This window comes from Microtus pennsylvanicus, chromosome 16, assembly GCF_037038515.1.
Source record: "Microtus pennsylvanicus isolate mMicPen1 chromosome 16, mMicPen1.hap1, whole genome shotgun sequence".
Taxonomy (NCBI): domain Eukaryota; kingdom Metazoa; phylum Chordata; class Mammalia; order Rodentia; family Cricetidae; genus Microtus; species Microtus pennsylvanicus.
In genome coordinates, this window is record NC_134594.1 from 46945469 (window position 1) to 46967406 (window position 21938).

General features: G+C 41.6%; 1 protein-coding gene across 1 annotated transcript in view; it reads right to left on the reverse strand.

Annotated features, from left to right (window-relative positions):
* Mnd1 (meiotic nuclear divisions 1) overlaps positions 1–21938 on the reverse strand; it is a 60219-nt gene that overhangs the window by 17461 nt on the left and 20820 nt on the right. The window contains exons 5-6 of the mRNA XM_075950540.1: positions 16552–16626; positions 7646–7760 (exon numbers count right to left, since the gene is read on the reverse strand). Coding sequence (XP_075806655.1) covers positions 7646–7760; positions 16552–16626 — 190 coding nt within the window. The remainder of the gene's footprint in view (positions 1–7645; positions 7761–16551; positions 16627–21938) is intronic.

Sequence of the window (21938 nt, forward strand, 5' to 3'; positions counted from 1 at the left end):
TCCGTAACTTGTACCTGCTGACCCTTCATCATCATTATAACTGCACTTTTCCACCTAGCAACAACTTCTCAGAGTCTACTTTCCTTGCTCTTAGTTTAGCTGCCAGGACCTCTCTCAATTACTGTCTCCAAGTCTTCCTCTAGCCTTTTACTTTCGACATATTTTAGTCTTTAAATATGAGTCTCTTGTAGGTGGTATATAATTAGCTTACTTGTTTCCTTCAATTTTGGCCTTCCTAACCTTTTAATTGGAAAACAAGCCATTTTCACTAGTATAATTATGATATGATTTACATGACATTTTGTCATTTCCCATGTGCGGTGCTTTGAGTGAAATTTTTTTCTCATATTTGAACACTTGGTGCCCAGCTGGTGGCGCTGTTTGAGGAACCCTTCAAAGATGGCGCCTCGCTGGAGGAAGCCCGTCACTGGGGGGGGGCTGTGGGAGTTTGCATCCTCATGCCATGTCCCACCAATGCTGTTTTCCACTCTCAGGCCTCCCTCATCACTAGGGACTCATTCCCAGGCTGTTCTGGGTCCTGTTGTCTTTCATCACCGCAGCAGAGAGGAGCTAAGGCGCTACGGCAAGTGTCCCAAATCCATGCTTGTGTTAAGTGGAATTATTTAAAGTTTCTCTCCTTCCTTCCTTCCCTCCCTCCCTCCCTCCCCTCCTGCCCCCCTCAAATTTCCGCGCTCTAAAATAGAAAGGAAAACTGAGGATGACACTTGGGTTTTTGCACACCAGGAAAATACGAAAGAAACGTAACTCCTACCTCCCCGGCTGTTTCTTGTACCAGGTATCTTGAGGGTAGTTTTATTATCTTTTGGTGACTATTCTGAGGACTGCCACTAACTACAGAAAATTCAGATAAATATCAACCTAATTTCCATCCGTCTTTCCCTGCTGTATGTACACACCATGTCCACCCTCCAGGTTATGCCGGTATAGCCACAGACTGTATTCTATATCCTGTGTGGTCGATGCGACAGTGCTGCTTACACAACTATGTCCTAAATCAAAGGAAATATACAGAAGTCTGTATATTGTCTGTTTGCTTAAATCACTGGTGATTTCTTTCTTTATATTGACCAAATTGAGTTCTAAAGTCAGGTATAACTAGTAGTTGTTCACTAGAGTTGAGTTCTAAGGTCGGGTATAACTAGTAGTTGTTCACTCGAGTTGAGTTCTAAGGTCAGGTATAACTAGTAGTTGTTCACTCGAGTTGAGTTCTAAGGTCAGGTATAACTAGTAGTTGTTCACTCGAGTTGAGTTCTAAGGTCGGGTATAACTAGTAGTTGTTCACTCGAGTTGAGTTCTAAGGTCGGGTATAACTAGTAGTTGTTCACTCGAGTTGAGTTCTAAGGTCGGGTATAACTAGTAGTTGTTCACTCGAGTTGAGTTCTAAGGTCAGGTATAACTAGTAGTTGTTCACTCGAGTTGAGTTCTAAGGTCAGGTATAACTAGTAGTTGTTCACTCGAGTTGAGTTCTAAGGTCGGGTATAACTAGTAGTTGTTCACTCGAGTTGAGTTCTAAGGTCGGGTATAACTAGTAGTTGTTCACTCGAGTTGAGTTCTAAGGTCAGGTGTAACTAGTAGTTGTTCACTCGAGTTCTAAGGTCGGGTATAACTAGTAGTTGTTCACTAGAGTTGAGTTCTAAGGTCGGGTATAACTAGTAGTTGTTCACTCAAGTTCTAAGGTCGGGTATAACTAGTAGTTGTTCACTCGAGTTGAGTTCTAAGGTCGGGTATAACTAGTAGTTGTTCACTCGAGTTGAGTTCTAAGGTCAGGTATAACTAGTAGTTGTTCACTCGAGTTGAGTTCTAAGGTCAGGTATAACTAGTAGTTGTTCACTCGAGTTGAGTTCTAAGGTCAGGTATAACTAGTAGTTGTTCACTCGAGTTGAGTTCTAAGGTCAGGTGTAACTAGTAGTTGTTCACTCGAGTTCTAAGGTCGGGTATAACTAGTAGTTGTTCACTAGAGTTGAGTTCTAAGGTCGGGTATAACTAGCAGTTGTTCACTCGAGTTCTAAGGTCGGGTATAACTAGTAGTTGTTCACTAGAGTTGAGTTCTAAGGTCGGGTATAACTAGCAGTTGTTCACTCGAGTTCTAAGGTCGGGTATAACTAGTAGTTGTTCACTCGAGTTGAGTTCTAAGGTCGGGTATAACTAGTAGTTGTTCACTCGAGTTCTAAGGTCGGGTATAACTAGTAGTTGTTCACTCAAGTTCTAAGGTCGGGTATAACTAGTAGTTGTTCACTCGAGTTGAGTTCTAAGGTCGGGTATAACTAGTAGTTGTTCACTCGAGTTGAGTTCTAAGGTCAGGTATAACTAGTAGTTGTTCACTCGAGTTGAGTTCTAAGGTCGGGTATAACTAGTAGTTGTTCACTCGAGTTGAGTTCTAAGGTCAGGTATAACTAGTAGTTGTTCACTCGAGTTGAGTTCTAAGGTCGGGTATAACTAGTAGTTGTTCACTCGAGTTGAGTTCTAAGGTCAGGTGTAACTAGTAGTTGTTCACTCGAGTTCTAAGGTCGGGTATAACTAGTAGTTGTTCACTAGAGTTGAGTTCTAAGGTCGGGTATAACTAGCAGTTGTTCACTCGAGTTCTAAGGTCGGGTATAACTAGTAGTTGTTCACTAGAGTTGAGTTCTAAGGTCGGGTATAACTAGCAGTTGTTCACTCGAGTTCTAAGGTCGGGTATAACTAGTAGTTGTTCACTAGAGTTGAGTTCTAAGGTCAGGTATAACTAGTAGTTGTTCACTCGAGTTCTAAGGTCGGGTATAACTAGTAGTTGTTCACTCAAGTTCTAAGGTCGGGTATAACTAGTAGTTGTTCACTCGAGTTGAGTTCTAAGGTCGGGTATAACTAGTAGTTGTTCACTCGAGTTGAGTTCTAAGGTCGGGTATAACTAGTAGTTGTTCACTCGAGTTGAGTTCTAAGGTCAGGTATAACTAGTAGTTGTTCACTCGAGTTGAGTTCTAAGGTCGGGTATAACTAGTAGTTGTTCACTCGAGTTGAGTTCTAAGGTCGGGTATAACTAGTAGTTGTTCACTCGAGTTGAGTTCTAAGGCCAGGTATAACTAGTAGTTGTTCACTCGAGTTGAGTTCTAAGGTCGGGTATAACTAGTAGTTGTTCACTCAAGTTCTAAGGTCGGGTATAACTAGTAGTTGTTCACTCGAGTTGAGTTCTAAGGTCGGGTATAACTAGTAGTTGTTCACTCGAGTTCTAAGGTCGGGTATAACTAGTAGTTGTTCACTCGAGTTGAGTTCTAAGGTCGGGTATAACTAGTAGTTGTTCACTCAAGTTCTAAGGTCGGGTATAACTAGTAGTTGTTCACTCGAGTTGAGTTCTAAGGTCGGGTATAACTAGTAGTTGTTCACTCGAGTTCTAAGGTCGGGTATAACTAGTAGTTGTTCACTCGAGTTGAGTTCTAAGGTCGGGTATAACTAGTAGTTGTTCACTCAAGTTCTAAGGTCGGGTATAACTAGTAGTTGTTCACTCGAGTTGAGTTCTAAGGTCGGGTATAACTAGTAGTTGTTCACTCGAGTTCTAAGGTCGGGTATAACTAGTAGTTGTTCACTCGAGTTCTAAGGTCGGGTATAACTAGTAGTTGTTCACTAGAGTTGAGTTCTAAGGTCGGGTATAACTAGTAGTTGTTCACTAGAGTTGAGTTCTAAGGTTGGGTATAACTAGTAGTTGTTCACTTGAGTTGAGTTCTAAGGTCGGGTATAACTAGTAGTTGTTCACTCGAGTTGAGTTCTAAGGTCGGGTATAACTAGTAGTTGTTCACTTGAGTTGAGTTCTAAGGTCGGGTATAACTAGTAGTTGTTCACTCGAGGGTCTTTATTCTGCTTGTTATCTCTGAAGGAACTGTTTCTAGATATAGAAACCTTGATTGACAGCTTTCCTTCAGTATTTTGAACATGTTCTCCTCCTGTGCTTTTGGCCTCTCTATTTTCTAAGTAGAAACAGCAGTTAATTTTAGCGAAGATCCCCAATTGTGATGACTTGCTTCTTGCTACTTCCAGAGTTGTCCTTAGTTAGGACAATCTGATCGTGATGTGGTACAGGACTGCGAATCTGGAACTGCTTTCTGGTTGTTCGTTCTTCCTCACATCAAGAAGTCTCGAAAAAACAAAAAACAAAAAAAAAAAAAAAGAAAAACAAAAAAGTTTCTGTTGAACCACCTCCCGACCTGGTTTTCTCTGCAGCTGGCTCAAAGCTCTGTCACTACAGTTACTGCCGTTTTAGACTCCAGAATTCCCACTTGGCTCTTCTGGTCTGATTTCTGTTTCTTTAATAATATTATCTTTGTGAGATAACGTTAGGCCTGTCTTTACTTTTTAGACAGGTCTCCTTCAGTGGACATTGAGAACAGCTCACTAAAATGTTTTTCTGTTATGCTTCCTCAGAACAGTTTCTACTGAGGACTTTAACTGTGGCTTGTGGGGAGCATTTCTTGTTTCTTTGCATGTCTTATAATTTTTATACAAAACTGCACACTTAAAATATAATGTGGCAAAAAAAATATAACATGGCAGCTAGGCAGTGGTGATGATGGCACACACCTTTAATTCTAGAACTCAAGAGGCAGGGACAAGTTGATCTCTGAGTTTGAGGCCAATCTGGTCTACAAAGCAAGTTTTAGGACAGCCAGGGCTTCACAGAGGAACCCTGCTTCAAAAAACCCAAAGTGGGGAGGGGGGGAGAACAAAAACAAAATCAACAACAACAACAAAAAACCAGGGTTGAAGTTGCCCAGGCTGGTCTTGACCTTTCAATCTCTGTGCCCCAGTCTCCCACGTAGCATGGGACACCACACCTGACTTACTTTCAAGTATGTTTGTGGGAATTTAGTTTCTACCACTAGTTTAATCTAGTCTTGTTCAAATAGTGGTTGACTTGGCTAAAAATAGTACTACATGGGGCTGGAGACATGGCTCAGAGGTTAAGAGCATTGCCTGCTCTTCCAAACGTCCTGAGTTCAATTCCCAGCAACCACATGGTGGCTCACAACCATCTGTAATGGGGTCTGGTGCCTTCTTCTGGCCTGCAGGCATACACATAGACAGAATATTGTATACATAATAAATAAATATTTTAAAAAAAATAGTACTACATAAGACTATTACGTTGACCTTACTTCCCTGGTTACTTACAAATTAAACTTGTCAATGAAATCAATTATCCAACTGGAATATTTGCTGAACTACAAATATTTCCTACAGGCAATTTTAAAATTGATTTTTATTGAGCTCTACATTTTTTTTTCCTGCTTCTCTCCCTTACTCTCTCCTCCCCTCTACCCTCTCTCATGGTCCTCATGCTCCCAATTTACTCAGGAGATCTTATCTTTTTCTACTTCCACAACCATCTGTAGTGAGATCTAGAGTCCTCTTCTGGCATGTAGACAAACATGCAGGCAGAATACTGCATATATAATAAATGAGTAAAAATGGAGATGGAGGAGGAAGAAGAGGAAGAGGAGAAGGAGGAGGAGGAGGAGAAGGAGGAGGAGGAGGAGGAGGAGGAGGAGGAGGAGGAGGAGGAGGAGGAGGAGGAGGAGGAGGACTGGTGTTCCAAGGAAAGTGGTAGAATCACTGCACACCAGAGGGCTGGTGCTGGTCTCTAAAATCAAACATTTTATAAAGAGACAGAGATTTTCACCAAGAGCTGGAAGTGGAGCTCTCCGAGACAGTCAATCTCTGTGAGTTCAGGGCTAGGGAGACAGGTCTGCACACAGACTTTTTACATCACCCTAAAGCTGGCACTACAACAGCTACTTGAAGTGAAAGTTGTGACAGCGTCGGAGGAGCAGGAGGAAAAGGTGGTGCTGACCAGCCAGCTGGCCCAACAGGGAGGAAGTCAGCGGTGTGGTGTGCCTGAAGGTCCCCAGAGCTTCAGACATGCTTCTTCCCCAGGCTCCACACCCTCAGGTGACTTGCTCTCAGGGCCATAATGGCAGTACCTGTACGCGGTTCCTGAAAAGCTTTTGTTTTCCCAGAAAGACAATCTGACCCTCACTCTCGGACTGGGTCTGCTCCTCTCACTGCCGTTTTGTAATCTAACAGCTTTTCCGTACGGCAGCACTTTTTCCGCTTAGCTGACTTCTCTCCTTTTTACTGTATTTATATTCTATACTTCTTAGTCGGCGTCAATAAAGCTCCCACTCTGTGGTCTCCATGTATGTTCATAGGTGGTGTTTCCTGGGGCAGGTGACCCGGACTGTACTGAAATCCCAGCCCTCTGGAGGCTGAGGCCAGCCTGGGCCAAAAGACAACACACATGTGCCTGTGTGTGCTGGGCCGCACATCGGATTAAATATAATCCAACTACAACACACATGTGCCTGTGTGTGCTGGGCCGCACATCGGATTAACTATAATCCAACTACAACACACATGTGCCTGTGTGTGCTGGGCCGCACATCGGATTAAATATAATCCAACTACAACACACATGTGCCTGTGTGTGCTGGGCCGCACATCGGATTAACTATAATCCAACTACAACACACATGTGCCTGTGTGTGCTGGGCCGCACATCGGATTAACTATAATCCAACTACAACACACATGTGCCTGTGTGTGCTGGGCCGCACACCGGATTAACTATAATCCAACTACAACACACATGTGCCTGTGTGTGCTGGGCCGCACATCGGATTAACTATAATCCAACTACAACACACATGTGCCTGTGTGTGCTGGGCCGCACACTGGATTAACTATAATCCAACTACAACACACATGTGCCTGTGTGTGCTGGGCCGCACACCGGATTAACTATAATCCAACTACAACACACATGTGCCTGTGTGTGCTGGGCCGCACACTGGATTAACTATAATCCAACTACAACACACATGTGCCTGTGTGTGCTGGGCCGCACATCGGATTAACTATAATCCAACTACAACACACATGTGCCTGTGTGTGCTGGGCCGCACATCGGATTAACTATAATCCAACTACAACACACATGTGCCTGTGTGTGCTGGGCCGCACATCGGATTAACTATAATCCAACTATGCTCAGGCTACATCTAAAGTACCAAGTAGCCCCAGGTTTCTCAAAGTCTCAGTCATGTGCTATGTCAGATCTTTTAAAAAGTTACACATATTTTCCTAACAATTAAAATCTATATCATTATAATATGCTTTTTAAAATCTATAAGTGTTAAATTTTATGTTTCTATAAATACATTAATAATACCAAGGTTTGAAGATTCTGTTTTAAAATTGAAGGAAGGCAGGCAAGATGGCTCGGTCGCTACAAGGTGCTGCCGCCAAGCCTGACGACCTGAGTCGGATTCCTGGAATCCGTGTGGTCAAAGGAGAGAACCAGCTACTTACTGTAAGCTGCCCTCTGACCTCCACACACAAGGAAGAAAATCACTGATACACACATAAGGCAAGCTCTTGTATTTCTAGTATCCTTTTCTTAGACGGTAATAGCAGATTTCTTCATGGCCTGGAGGTGGAAGACCAAAGTGCTTCTCTGACCTCTCTGTTTCCTGTCTTATGCCTGTCTGTCCTAACCTTTTACTTACTGCTTTACTTCAGAAATGCTTCCCTGTCAGAGCTGAGAGCACTCAGCTGTCTTGTGAGCCCGTGACACAGAGTGAACACGCAGACATGAACTTACGGATCTCTTCCACTACTTGTGGGTCACATTCTCTGTATTTTTCAACTTCTGCCTTAAGTTGATCCCTTTGGTCCCGAAATGAAGAAAGTTCTTTTATAAGCACGGCTCGTTCTTCCTAGAGGTAAAGGATTTCATGTACAGTTAGGCCAAATCATGTAGCAGGTGTCCTTGGACCTCAGGCCCCCAAATCATCACAAGAAAACTTATTATTAATTATGAATGCTTAGCCTTAACTTAGGCTTGTTTCTGGCTCGCTTTTGAAACTGAAATTAACCCATCTCTATCATTCCATGTGTTTCCCTGAGGCTTGTTTACCTCGTTTACTCTGTTTGTCCTGCTTTTCTGCTTCCCCCATGTCGGCCCACCAGCCCCACCTATCCCTCTTCTGCCTAGCTATTGGTTGTTCAGATTTTCATTAGACCAATCAGGTACCTTAGGTAGGCAAGGTAAAACAGCAATACATCTTTAAATAGTTAAACAAATGCAAAAATCTTTATAGAATTAACAATTATTCTGAAATACAACAAATGTAATACACCTTTACATAGTTAAATAAATATTCTATTCTGCAACAAAATAAATCTCATGTGTAATGAAGTAATAAATTCTGTAAACACATGTATATGACATATTTATATAATCAGCTCCCAGTATCCACAGGTTCCTCATTCATATCAAAACCCCGAAAAGAGAGGAAATACACCTGCACTACACACACCCAGACGTTTCCTTCAGTGTCACTCTTTATGACATAACAGGAAGAAATGTTTACAGAGCACTTCTGTTGTAGTAGGAATTACAAGTAATCTAGAGATTATTTAAAATATATGATGATTAATAAGATATATGCAACTGTTGTGTCATTTTATAAACATACATTACATTACGTGTAAATACATTTTACATAGGTATTATATACTCTATATAATTATATACTCTACATAACTGACATGGTCCCAGGGATTGAACTCAGGCTGTCAGGCTTGGCAGCAAGCACCTGCACCTGTGAGCCCCATGAGAAAACCTAAAGGAACTGGAGCATCCAGATTTTAGTATCACAAGGTCTTGGAGCCAGTTCCTCAGTGGACAAACCTCAGTGTACACACAATATGCACAGTGTAAGAACAAGCCTCAATGTACACACAAATATGCCAGTGTAAGAACCTAATCCCACCCTCTGAAACCTCGTGCCTTTCATATATAATAATTAAATAATGATATGTAGAAAGAACAATAAAAAGCAGGCAAGAAGAGATGGTTACACATGGATGAACTCAAAGAGGATGACGTCATCATACACCAGAGGAAAGGTCACTCTGCTTTCTGGGTAATTTCATGGCTTGCGCTCATGCACGTAAGTCATGGTTTCTAGCAACATTAATCATTAAACAATTGTACTTCAAAAAGTGTTTGAAGAAATGTTGTAGATTTTTTTCAACTTTAAATGATTAACCTTTATAAATATTTAAGGGGATCAGAAATGGCCTCCTGTCATTTTTCTTTCAAGGTGAACCAAATAAGGCTTTTCAATAGCATAAACCAACAGGCACCCTCTGACATCTTAGATAGAGCCCTCATCAACACAGAGATGTCATATTGCCACGACTGTGTGACTGACACTTGTGAAACCTAAAAAATAATTCACACAAAATCAAATGCTGGCAAAGATTCCCAGACAAATACAAGGTAAAAATCAAAGTTCAAGTGGCCTGAATGGTGCCGGCCTAAGGCTTCCCTGCCATCTGTACGTCCTATTTGTACCCTGGCTTTGGTTTTGCTACTGTTCCTACTGTCTACAAAGTACCATGCTCTAGAATAGACTAGCCCAACAGAACAGTGCATGCTGGGAACAACCTAGCTCTGTACGTTCCAGCACAGGGTCATTGGTCACATGTCCATGCACTACGGCTGTTGTGTCTGAAACTGAACTGTATATGATTTAAATGTAAGGGGTGAATATAATTAGTAAATACTGTATTGACACAGCTCAGAGAAGTCCGAGGCTAACTAGGCTGTACCATAATGGTTACCACCTGCTGTCTACACCCCGGTTAAACACGCTTCCACAGAGGAAAGACGAGGACAGGAGGAGCAAAGGGTGAAGGTCTGTGTGAGCGCAGTGGCCACGCTCCGAGCACTGGGTATGAAATCTCTGCCATGACAGTTAATGTCAGCATGCTTCTGGTTCCTCAAACACAAGACTGGAGATCATAATGGCAGACCCTTCTTACTGCTGGCAAGCAAAACGCACTTAGAAAGTTCCTAACAACGTGCCCAGTGTTAGTGACTTCTTCAGCAACATTTCCATGGCTGATCCCTAACAGACAGGGGGTGGTGAGGCTTCCTTAGGAGCTTTCTGGTTAGATGCCCTTCTGCTGGCGGAAGCTCCACTGTGGCTCAACTGACAGGAGGCCCTGCCCCAGCGCAGCTACACTGGCTAAGAGGACTGACTCACGCTCAGCAGACAGTCTGACAGCTTCTAAGGATGTTTATGGCACTACTCACTGATGGTGCTTCTCTCAACTACAGGAAAAGTTTGAGCAGGTTTGGGTGACACCTGGATCTTACTTCCTCTTCAGTAATTACAGAAATTCCACCTTCCAGTTCCCATCTGCGACTGTGCTGGAAACTAACATGAAACAATAAATCTGAAGCAAAAGTGGAAGTACCAACTCCCTGTGAACCAGTGCCGTGGTCCTTCCACCACGTAACACATCTTCTGCTCCCTGTGAACCAGTGCCGTGGTCCTTCCACCACGTAACACATCTTCTGCTCCCTGTGAACCAGTGCCGTGGTCCTTCCACCACGTAACACATCTTCTGCTCCCTGTGAACCTGTGCCGTGGTCCTTCCACCACGTAACACATCTTCTGCTCCCTGTGAACCTGTGCCGTGGTCCTTCCACCACGTAACACATCTTCTGCTCCCTGTGAACCAGTGCCGTGGTCCTTCCACCACGTAACACATCTTCTGCTCCCTGTGAACCAGTGCCGTGGTTCTTCCGCCACGTAACACATCTTCAGACTGATTCCTTTCACTATCCAGTGACAGGAATCGAGGCCAAGGCCCAGCGACTACTAGTGCCTGCTGACTTTAGTGTTAAAATATAAAGATTTTGCTCATTGTTTGTCATTCATTTCTTCCCCATGGTGGTGTGTTTGCCTAGCATGCACAAAGCCCTGGCTTCCAACTCTAGTACCACAAGAAAGAAAGAACTAGACCTGCCTCTTTGCTCCATCCCTCTGTCATGGCCACCACCTCTGCAGGCACTTCCTGGGAACCTGCCTGTCTCATCCTGAGCTCTGGAGCAGACCACCTGCTTCAGCCTCCTCCTCCAGTCTGCCCCATCTCTAGCAGGTCACAGGCCTCTCGCAGGTGGCCACACTGCCCCTCCCCCACATCACTTTGTCTGAGTCTCTGAGAAGCCAACAGACCACCATCCGGCCTCTCCTCCTTCTCTGCACCCATTCCCAGGGGACTAAGCAGATCCTGGAGGCACACCATGTATTCCTCCCTCAGGGGACCTATTAGCCCTCCCAGCCCCCAACCCCGCTTCTAGCCCAGCTAGCACATGTCTCCACTAGAGCCCGGTGACTCCACCATAACAGGCCCTGAGAAGTGCAGTAGAGACAGTTTGAAGACAGGGACTTCAAAATAGCCTTTATGAATATGTTAGAGGTCCTAAAAGGGGAAATTGATAATTCATTAAAGAAATCTATGAAAACACAAACAGTGGAATGAAATGAAGAAAACAGTTTGAGAACTGCAGGGAGAAATAGAATCAATAAAGAAAACCCAAACTGAGAGAAAACCAGAAATGAAAATTTAGAAATTCAGACAGGACCCTCAGAGGCAAGCCTCACCAACAGAATACAAAAGATGGAACAGAGAATCTCGGGCATTGAAGAAAAGATTTAAGAAATGGATAGCCTAGTCAAAGAAAATGTTAAATCTAAGAAATCCAGCATAAAAGATCCAGGACATCTGGGACACTGTGAAAAGACCAAATCTATGAATAACAGGAACACAGGAAAAAGCAGAAACACAAAGCAAAGCTGCAGTAAATATTTCCAACAAAATCGTAGAAGAAATTTCCCCAATCTAAAGAAGGTAGAACCTATACAGGACTCCAGACAGGACCAGAAAAGAAACCCCATGCCACATAATAATCAAAGCACATAATAATCAAAGCAGTTAACACAGAGAGCAAAGCAGGAGTATTACAAAACCAAATAACCATTAGAATAATGCCCACTTCTCAATGGAGACTCCAAAACCCAGAAGGGTCTAGAGAGACTCTGAGACTCTTAGATCCAACCCGAACTTCTATAACCAGGAAAACTTTCCATCACAATAGGTGGACAAATAAAGAACTTCCATAACAAAACCAAATTCCAGCAGTTTTGTATCTATAAACCTAGCTCTACAGAAGGCACCAGAGCAGTGGCCCTCCCCCTTCCCAATGCTGCAGCCTGTAATACAGCTCCATGTTGTGCTGACCCCAACTGCTGTGGGATAGTCCTCCTGTGCACTGTAAAGATTTGTCACTCGAACTGGTTTAATAAAACGGTGGCTGGCCAGTAGCCAGGCAGGAAGTATAGGTGGGATTACCCAACTAAAGATGATGGGGAGAAGAAGGGCAGAGTGAGGAGAGAGAGTAGGTGGGTATGCCATACCGAGAAAAGGAACTGTCGTGTGGCAGAGCGTAGATAAGGAATATGGGTTAGCATAAATGTTAAAGTTAGCTAGTAATAAGTCTGAGCATTTATAAATAAATAAGGAATATGGGTTAACATAAATGTTAAAGTTAGCTAGTAATAAGTCTGAGCATTTATAAATAAATAAGGAATATGGGTTAGCATAAATGTTAAAGTTAGCTAGTAATAAGTCTGAGCATTTATAAATAAATAAGGAATATGGGTTAGCATAAATGTTAAAGTTAGCTAGTAATAAGTCTGAGCATTTATAAATAAATAAGGAATATGGGTTAGCATAAATGTTAAAGTTAGCTAGTAATAAGTCTGAGCATTTATAAATAAATAAGGAATATGGGTTAGCATAAATGTTAAAGTTAGCTAGTAATAAGTCTGAGCATTTATAAATAAATAAGGAATATGGGTTAGCATAAATGTTAAAGTTAGCTAGTAATAAGTCTGAGCATTTATAAATAAATAAGGAATATGGGTTAGCATAAATGTTAAAGTTAGCTAGTAATAAGTCTGAGCATTTATAAATAAATAAGGAATATGGGTTAGCATAAATGTTAAAGTTAGCTAGTAATAAGTCTGAGCATTTATAAATAAATAAGGAATATGGGTTAGCATAAATGTTAAAGTTAGCTAGTAATAAGTCTGAGCATTTATAAATAAATAAGGAATATGGGTTAACATAAATGTTAAAGTTAGCTAGTAATAAGTCTGAGCATTTATAAATAAATAAGGAATATGGGTTAACATAAATGTTAAAGTTAGCTAGTAATAAGTCTGAGCATTTATAAATAAATAAGGAATATGGGTTAACATAAATGTTAAAGTTAGCTAGTAATAAGTCTGAGCATTTATAAATAAATAAGGAATATGGGTTAGCATAAATGTTAAAGTTAGCTAGTAATAAGTCTGAGCATTTATAAATAAATAAGGAATATGGGTTAGCATAAATGTTAAAGTTAGCTAGTAATAAGTCTGAGCATTTATAAATAAATAAGGAATATGGGTTAGCATAAATGTTAAAGTTAGCTAGTAATAAGTCTGAGCATTTATAAATAAATAAGGAATATGGGTTAACATAAATGTTAAAGTTAGCTAGTAATAAGTCTGAGCATTTATAAATAAATAAGGAATATGGGTTAGCATAAATGTTAAAGTTAGCTAGTAATAAGTCTGAGCATTTATAAATAAATAAGGAATATGGGTTAGCATAAATGTTAAAGTTAGCTAGTAATAAGTCTGAGCATTTATAAATAAATAAGGAATATGGGTTAGCATAAATGTTAAAGTTAGCTAGTAATAAGTCTGAGCATTTATAAATAAATAAGGAATATGGGTTCACGTAAATGTTAAAGTTAGTTAGTAATAAGTCTGAGCATTTATAAATAAATGAGGAATATGGGTTCACGTATATGTTAAGTTAGTTAGTAATAAGTCTGAGCATTTATAAATAATTTTAAGTCGGGCTGTAGAGATGACTCAGAGGTTAAGAGCATTGCCTGCTCTTCCAGAGGTCCTGAGTTCAATTCCCAGCAACCACATGGTGGCTCACAACCATCTGTAATGAGGTCTGGTGCCCTCTTCTGGCCTGCAGGCATACATGGAGGCAGAATGTTGTATACATAATAAATAAAATCTTTAAAAATAATAACAATAATAATTTTAAGTCTAATTTTAAGCATTTGTAATAATATTAAGTCTCTGTGCTAACTTGAGAAGTGGCTGCTGGGTATTTAGGAACAGGAGGGTGGGAGAGAAATATCTGACTACACCCAACCTTAAAAGTATTTTTGTTGCTACTTCATAACTGTAATTTTTCAACTGTTATGAATTGTAACTATCTATGCTTTCTGATGGTCTGGGCTCACCATTGTGCTAACTGGAATCACCTTGCCTTTGGCAAGTCAGTGCTGCCACCTGGCCCCGGCTACTTCAGGTCCCAATTAAACCCACTGCCCTTACTTCGTCCAGCTGAGCAGCAGCATCTCCAGCCCTAAGGTCTGGCACAGGGAAAGGGTGACAGCAAGGCTCTCTAGATGAGCTGATGCCCCATCACCATTAAGAACACGTCTCTTCTGTGTCCCCACAGTGGGATGATAGGTTTTACAGGGCGCCCACTCCTGCACTGCAATTCTCCTCAGTCTTAAAATCCCTTCATCGACCCTAAGCCAAGGGATATCAGGCATCTCCACCTTTCTTTTCACTGGGCCATCTCTTGACAAACCCTTCAGCCAACCATTCAAACAAACATTTTGGCATTTTTTTAAACTGAGAAAGCGTCTATACCAAACCGAGAATCTCCATTCAGTGAGCCCATAGCAAAAAACTCAGGCTGATCCAGTTTTATGCTCTGTCCACATCCTACATCCTTAAACTCAATTTCCACGCACCTTCTCCAGACTTCTGCATGAATAAATTATCAAGCTCCTTTCTCTCTCCCTCTAAGGAGCCTGCTTAGCCCTTAGTCTGGTTGTAGGTCTAGAGGTGACCACTGGTTACCTGGGGGTCATCAGTATCACCTTAAGGGAAAAATGACTGCTGGTTTAGCCTAGCATCTCCTTAAGGGAAAAATGACTGCTGGTTTAGCAGATGAAAAATGATTCATTTCCCCGGTCAAGGGCAGCAGAGGCAATATTTCAGGGGATGGGGGAATACATTTTCTGCTGAGGATGAAGTGAGTACCTCCTCAGGAGAGAGAAACCCTCGAGAACCTGAAGATTCAGAGTTCTTAGCCTCCACAGGCTCCTCCCACAGATCTCCACCCTAAGTACAGATCCCATTTTCTACCATTAGTGCCCCTACTTCAACACCCTCAGAGGCTGGGACTTGGATTTTCTGTGGAACTCAGCCAGTCACATAAAGAAGGCTTTGGTTTGATTTTCTGCTCCTTGCGCTTGTTGTCCACCACTGTGTCCTGGATGCTAGAAGTTAGTTTCATCACAGAGCATGTTCTTCCATTACCAGTTTACCCAGAGATGCTTGGAGCAAGCAACTAGCATCATCATTTCCTTATTTTTTCAGAAACTGTCAAAAATTTCATACATAAAGTCACCAAATCTGTTGCCTCTCACAATTGGTGAATCAGGATAATCTGATGCATTTGACTCCTTAAGTTTGTAAAATAGTTCATACCGTGGGCTTTCAACACTGTCCAAGTGTCTAGGAGAAGCTCCATAACTGAAGAGGCTTCAGAGTAGGGGTCGGAAAATTGGAAGACCTATTCTAGATACTTAAAAAATTCATCCTATACTTCTATTGCAATGGAATCACTTCTGGATATATATCACTAGATAGACGATGGATGGATGGATGGATGGATGGATGGATGGATGGATGGATGGATGGAAGAAAGAAAGAAAAAATAGGTAGGTAGATAGGTAGATGATAGATAGAAGAAAAAAGAAAGAAAGGAAGGAAGGAAGGAAGGAAGAAAGAAAGAAGAGGAGGAAGAAGGGAAAGAGGAAGGAAGTGAGGAAGGAAGGAAGGAAGGAAGGAAGGAAGGAAGGAAGGAAGGAAGGAAGGAAGGAAGAAAGGAGCAGGCTCCTTCCTCCCTGTCCTTCACACAGGCTTCCAGCAGAAGGTGTGGCCCAGATGAATAGGAATCTTCCCACCTCAAAAGATCTGCATCAAAAGGGGATCTTCCCTTTAAATGATTTAATCGAGAAAATAATATCTCGCAGTTGTACCTAATCACTTGTGTTTTTGTTAATTCCAGATGTAGTCAAGTTGACAACCAAAAATAGCCATCACAAGGATATTTTATATTGATCATTTTCTATTAGGTGCCAAAAGTTTTGACAATTCTTTTATGTGTGTGTGTGTGTGTGTGTATGGAGAGACAGCTGTGGGTGCTGGGAACAGAACTCTTACATTTTTGGTTGTAAGTATTATCTTTAACAGCTAAGCCATATCTCCAGCCCTACAATTCTTAAAATACCTACCTACATATTTAATAGGGCTTCCTATGTACCAAACATCCCATTAAACTTCTACAAATACCGACTACTTTAATCCACACCATAACCTAACAAACATGTTCTGTTATCCTCATGTTACAACCCAGAAAGTTAAGAACAAAATTTAGGAGACTTTCAAAGTCAGGCAGCCTGGCTCCAGGGTTTATGTTGCTATTGCACACACACACACACACCACACACACACACACACACACACACACACGAATTCACAGACACAAACTTACGGTCTCTTGCCGGCCAATTCTAGCTTTCTCGATGCTCTTCTGCAGGTTCGCATGCTTCTGGCTTCCCTCCAACAGCTAGAGAGAGAATCAAGCAGATAAAATGGTTTGCTAAGAAACTGCCTGGCAGATAGGATAGAAGATAAAATGAAACAGACTGCCGGTTCAGCTCTAAAGGCCACACTGAAAACTAATGTTTCTAATTTGAAGAACATTATCAATCATTAGAGCAGAATGAAAGAAAAGTGTCTTAGGGTTACCATTGACTGCTAGACGGAACAGCTATGACCGAAAGGAAGTGGTGGTGGTAGGGGGGGTAATTCATATTACACTTCCACATCCATAATGCACCAGAGGAAGTCAGGACAGGATTACAAACAGAGCAGGAAGCTAGAGGCAAAAGCTGATGCAGAGGCCATGGAGGATCTGCTTACTGGCTCAGCCTGCTTTCTTACAGCACCCAGGATCACCTGTGCCACCCATAATGTTAGGCTCTCCCCCATCTATCACTAAATAAGAAAATGGTGGTGCACACCTTTAATCCCAGCACTGTGAGTTCAAGATCAGCCTACTCACAAAATGAGTTCCAGAACAGTCAGGGCTGTTACACAGAGAAACCCTTCTTGAAAAACAAATAAAAACAGACTGTGTCAATAGACATAAACATTACTCAAAAGTAAATGTTTTCTTATTTTATTCCCACCCAAAAAAAAGTCTTTTTTTTCCCAATTTTTGTTGTTCTGAGACAAGGTCTCAATACATAGTGCTCACTAGCCTGGAACTCAAAGAGAAGAATCTGCCACTGCCTCTCCAGTAGCTGGGATTAAAGGCCTGTGGCACCACCCCAGCCATGTCTCCAATATTTTTATGTAATCTTTAGCTGTTTTTCCATCTCTAACCCCAATAATCTCTAACTTAATAAACTACTTCAAGTTAGCTCAGTTTTAAGTGGGATTTGAAAATTCAAAAATATCTCCTTTAAAACTCTGTACTCAAACTTCATTTCACTTTTGACTAAGGTCTCTGGCGAATACCTCATGCTGTTTCCTGTTGACTTGCACTGTGCAGACTCAGTCAGTCAGTACTATGTCGCTACAGTCAGCACCATTACCTCACTTGTCCCCACTGGAGCATCTACAAGTCCTGCACACGTCACACATCTGTTATCTGCTGCCAATTCTATAAATATTCTTTTAATTTGTTTTTTTGGACAGGGTTTCTCTGTAGCTTTGGAGCCTGTCCTGGCATTTGCTCTGTAGAGCAGGCTGGACTCGAATTCACAGAGATCCGCCTGTTCTGTCTCCCGAGTGCTGGGATTAAAGGTGTGCCCACCACACAGCCCAGCCTCCTGCCAATTCTAGAAATGTTTAATTAGTTAAATAACTCAGGTATTTGTCTTATTTAGCTTAGAAAGCACATGAATTCCATGTGGAAGCCATCCATACAGTAAATATGGAGAAAAGATTCACAATCTTCAGGGCTCACCTGACCCTCACACTCACCTGAGTCTGTGAGTAAATGAATAATCACGGACAATCCCCAACACCCAGTGTCTCCCCATCTTTTACTGTAAGTTAAGAGAGTTTGGGCTTGTTTGACTGGAGATGAGTGACCTCCGTGCCTCCATCACACAGAGTCACAACCATCTAGAAAGTAACTGAGGACTGCATCAATTTAATTTGTAAGCTGAGAAGAAACTGACTTTTCACAATAAATCTAGAGGGAAAGTGATGTTCAAATACCAGTCTTGCTTTAAATTCAGAAAGAATCTCTAGAAAGTTGATGGCTTCGCTGTTGGGACATTGCTGCTGCTCCTGTGCCAGCAGAGACCCCATCTGCTTCCTTTCACTTCCTGCACAGCTCCAAGAGCACAAGTCTGGTCCTGCGCAGCTGTGCCTCTCCAGGAGACACCATTTTCCTCTGTTAGCAAAACACGCGGTAGCTTTCTCAGCCCAAACAAGCTTCAAGTTTTAAATTTAGCAATAAGATTGAGTTCTTCGTAACAAAGATTGCAATTCATTTTTTTAAAAAAATACTCCATGTTTCAAGAAATCCTGAAGGACCTACCTGAAATAATCTTTAAATGTATACATCACTTTAATTCAGAAACAGGGGAATTCTCCAATTAAAACAATACATATGCAGTTTAAAAACAGAAAATGTTTATAAAATAACCAGACTTTAGTCTTAAAGTTAATAATTACATAAAGCATCTGATAAGTTGGGAATATATTCACACATATATAATATGGACCAAGTACTCAAGGTACATGTCTATTAATAATCATTTACAGCTTAACTCATCCAATACTTCCCCAGTTCTAATAATCTTATGCACACACACACACACATATATATATATTAGTATTTTAGATGCATCTTATTTTATTTATGTCTCTCAGTTGTGTGCAGATGCCCACAGAGGTCAGAAGAGGGTGTCATGTTCCCGTCCAGTTGTGAGCCGCCAGATGAAGCATGTGCTAGGCAGGGATCTCAGTCCTCAGAAGAGCAGCAAAGGCTCTTAACCACCAAGCTGGCTCTCCAGCCCCCAACCTAAGTATTTTAAACACGAACCACTACATTCATGACTTGTCACGTTAAGTATCTTGGTAATACAGGACAGTTTAAACAACAGGATCAGGACACTTTTGAAGGCTGCTTGTCTCTGTGAGATTTCAGAAACTCACCCCAAAACCCATGGCAGCCACAGCTTTCGTCAGGCTGCCTTTGCCATCGGGCTTTGGGTTCTGTTTCGTTTTTAAGTTTTGTTTCTTTGTTTTGATCTATACAGCTATTAGAAGTAATACGCCCTGTGGAATTCAGTCATGGCAGGCTTTGAGGGGAACGAGCTGAGATGTTTAGCCACCGTCTATGGAGCATGTGAGCCAGCAGGTCTCAAGCGGTGGCCATGAATTAGTTGGTTGCTGCTGCCACCTCCTCAGCTTCTAAATAGAACAGTGGGGGAATTCTGGCCCTCACACTCCGTGAGCACTAGGCAAGCACTCTGCCACTAGAAGATAGTTCGAAGAAGTTGCATTTATAAATTTCCCAGGTGATGCTGATCCTACTGGTTATGAATACTGATCTAAATAAAATTTTGTTTTCTCCAAATACCAAACCCAACTGAAGCACATATTAATCTATGAGAAAATACAATCTACATTCTGAGAGAAAGCAAATTAGTACTATATATTGTAGTATGAACTAGAAAAATATTTCAGTATCTTTGTATTTAGAAATCAAAAGTCCACACTTAAAAAAAAAGGTGATATTTTATATTTTTAAGGGGTATTTACTGCAAGATACCTTTGAAGACCATACTTTCTGATATATTTCTATTAAGTGAAATGAGAATCAATTATATACTATACTAAATCAATTTCCATATTTCATTAGTCTTATATTGACTTCAATTACCAATATTTGGTGAATCTTCCCATTTTTATAGGTCATGTTTCTTTTCTTGTAGAGCTGAGACTTGAACCTAGACCCTTGAACATGCTAACTATGCACTCTACAGCTAAGACAGACCCTCAGTCCCATACTAGTTCACTCTACAGCTAAGACAGACCCTCAGTCCCATACTAGTTCACTCTACAGCTAAGACAGACCCTCAGTCCCATACTAGTTCACTCTACAGCTAAGACAGACCCTCAGTCCCATACTAGTTCACTCTACAGCTAAGACAGACCCCCAGTCCCATACTAGTTCACTCTACAGCTAAGACAGACCCTCAGTCCCATACTAGTTCACTCTACAGCTAAGACAGACCCTCAGTCCCATACTAGTTCACTCTACAGCTAAGACAGACCCTCAGTCCCATATTAGTTCACTCTACAGCTAAGACAGACCCCCAGTCCCATACTAGTTCACTCTACAGCTAAGACAGACCCTCAGTCCCATATTAGTGCACTCTACAGCTAAGACAGACCCCCAGTCCCATACTAGTTCACTCTACAGCTAAGACAGACCCCAAGTCCCATACTAGTTCACTCTACAGCTAAGACAGACCCCAAGTCCCATACTAGTTCACTCTACAGCTAAGACAGACCCTCAGTCCCATACTAGTTCACTCTACAGCTAAGACAGACAGACCCTCAGTCCCACTCTACAGCTAAGACAGACCCCAAGTCCCATACTAGTTCACTCTACAGCTAAGACAGACAGACCCTCAGTCCCACTCTACAGCTAAGACAGACCCCAAGTCCCATACTACTTCTTTCCATTATTAAAAACGTTGCTCATGTTGCACATGAGTGGCCATGCATCTCCCAGCTGTGTTTGGAGGTCAGCCTACCATTCTGTGGCGTTGGTTCTCACACCCCACCTTCACACGGCTCACTTAGGCTTCTCCACACACATTACTCTCTTGTCTAGTTTTAGCAACACCAATGCGAACTATACAGCACTGCATTGTCTAGTTTCTGAGGGGTACAAATCTCACCTCACTGATCTCTTCCTCTTAAGAAAGGCAGCAGCTGAGCCCCGCCTATTGATGGTTCCTCCTCTCAGATACAGTCATGGTCCTTTATGAGCTGCTCTATTGCCAGAGTTAGAACGTATCTATAGAAACCTAGTGGGTGCCTCATCATGAACTCGCTACACAGACGGGCACTGACATTTTTACATGGACTTTCCTCACTCAAGGATATGTTGGCCATTGATTTATAGGTTCTGTACCCTAGGAAGCGCACTGTACTTCTTTGTTTCTTACTGAAGATTTAACTTTGCGTTTGGTGCTACTAAGAGATAGGCAATGACCCCAACCAAAGTAGCATTTGTAGTGAATTTAATTGTTAGAGGTTAGTCAAAATGTAAAGTGTAGCCTTGAAAATAAGAAAATCAACAAATTTCAAACTTGAAATTGCTCTGTATCTAATCTAAAGTTAAGTGGGTTTAAAAATAATTATAATATAGGACAGTCATGGTTATAAATAAATAAATGTGAACACTGGAGAAATGATAAGCTCTTATATCTGAGTTTGATTCCGTGCAATCATCTAAGTCTGAACCATACCCTTGGGTCAAAAATAGCTCAATTTAAAAACAAATGGAACTAACAGGATTAATTTTTAAGAAACTTCTATAAAATACAGAGCAGCTAGACATGTTATTAGTTCGGAAATACTAAAATTTACAAAATACTGCTAATCTTTTGGGGGGCAAAATGGGCCAAACAAATTGAAATGAGGGTCAACTGGGAATCAGTGGATGCGCGACTCTGCCACTCTGCCGCCTCCTGGTGGTACAGCATCAGTCCAGTTCCTGTGGAGTGGAGCAGTGTCTGCTTTGGTAGTTTTCAGGCGAGACTTCCTTCAAAATTACTCTCCTTTGCATGTAGAAGCTTCATGACAAGATTGAAAAGGATGACCCTGGACTAGCTCTTATAG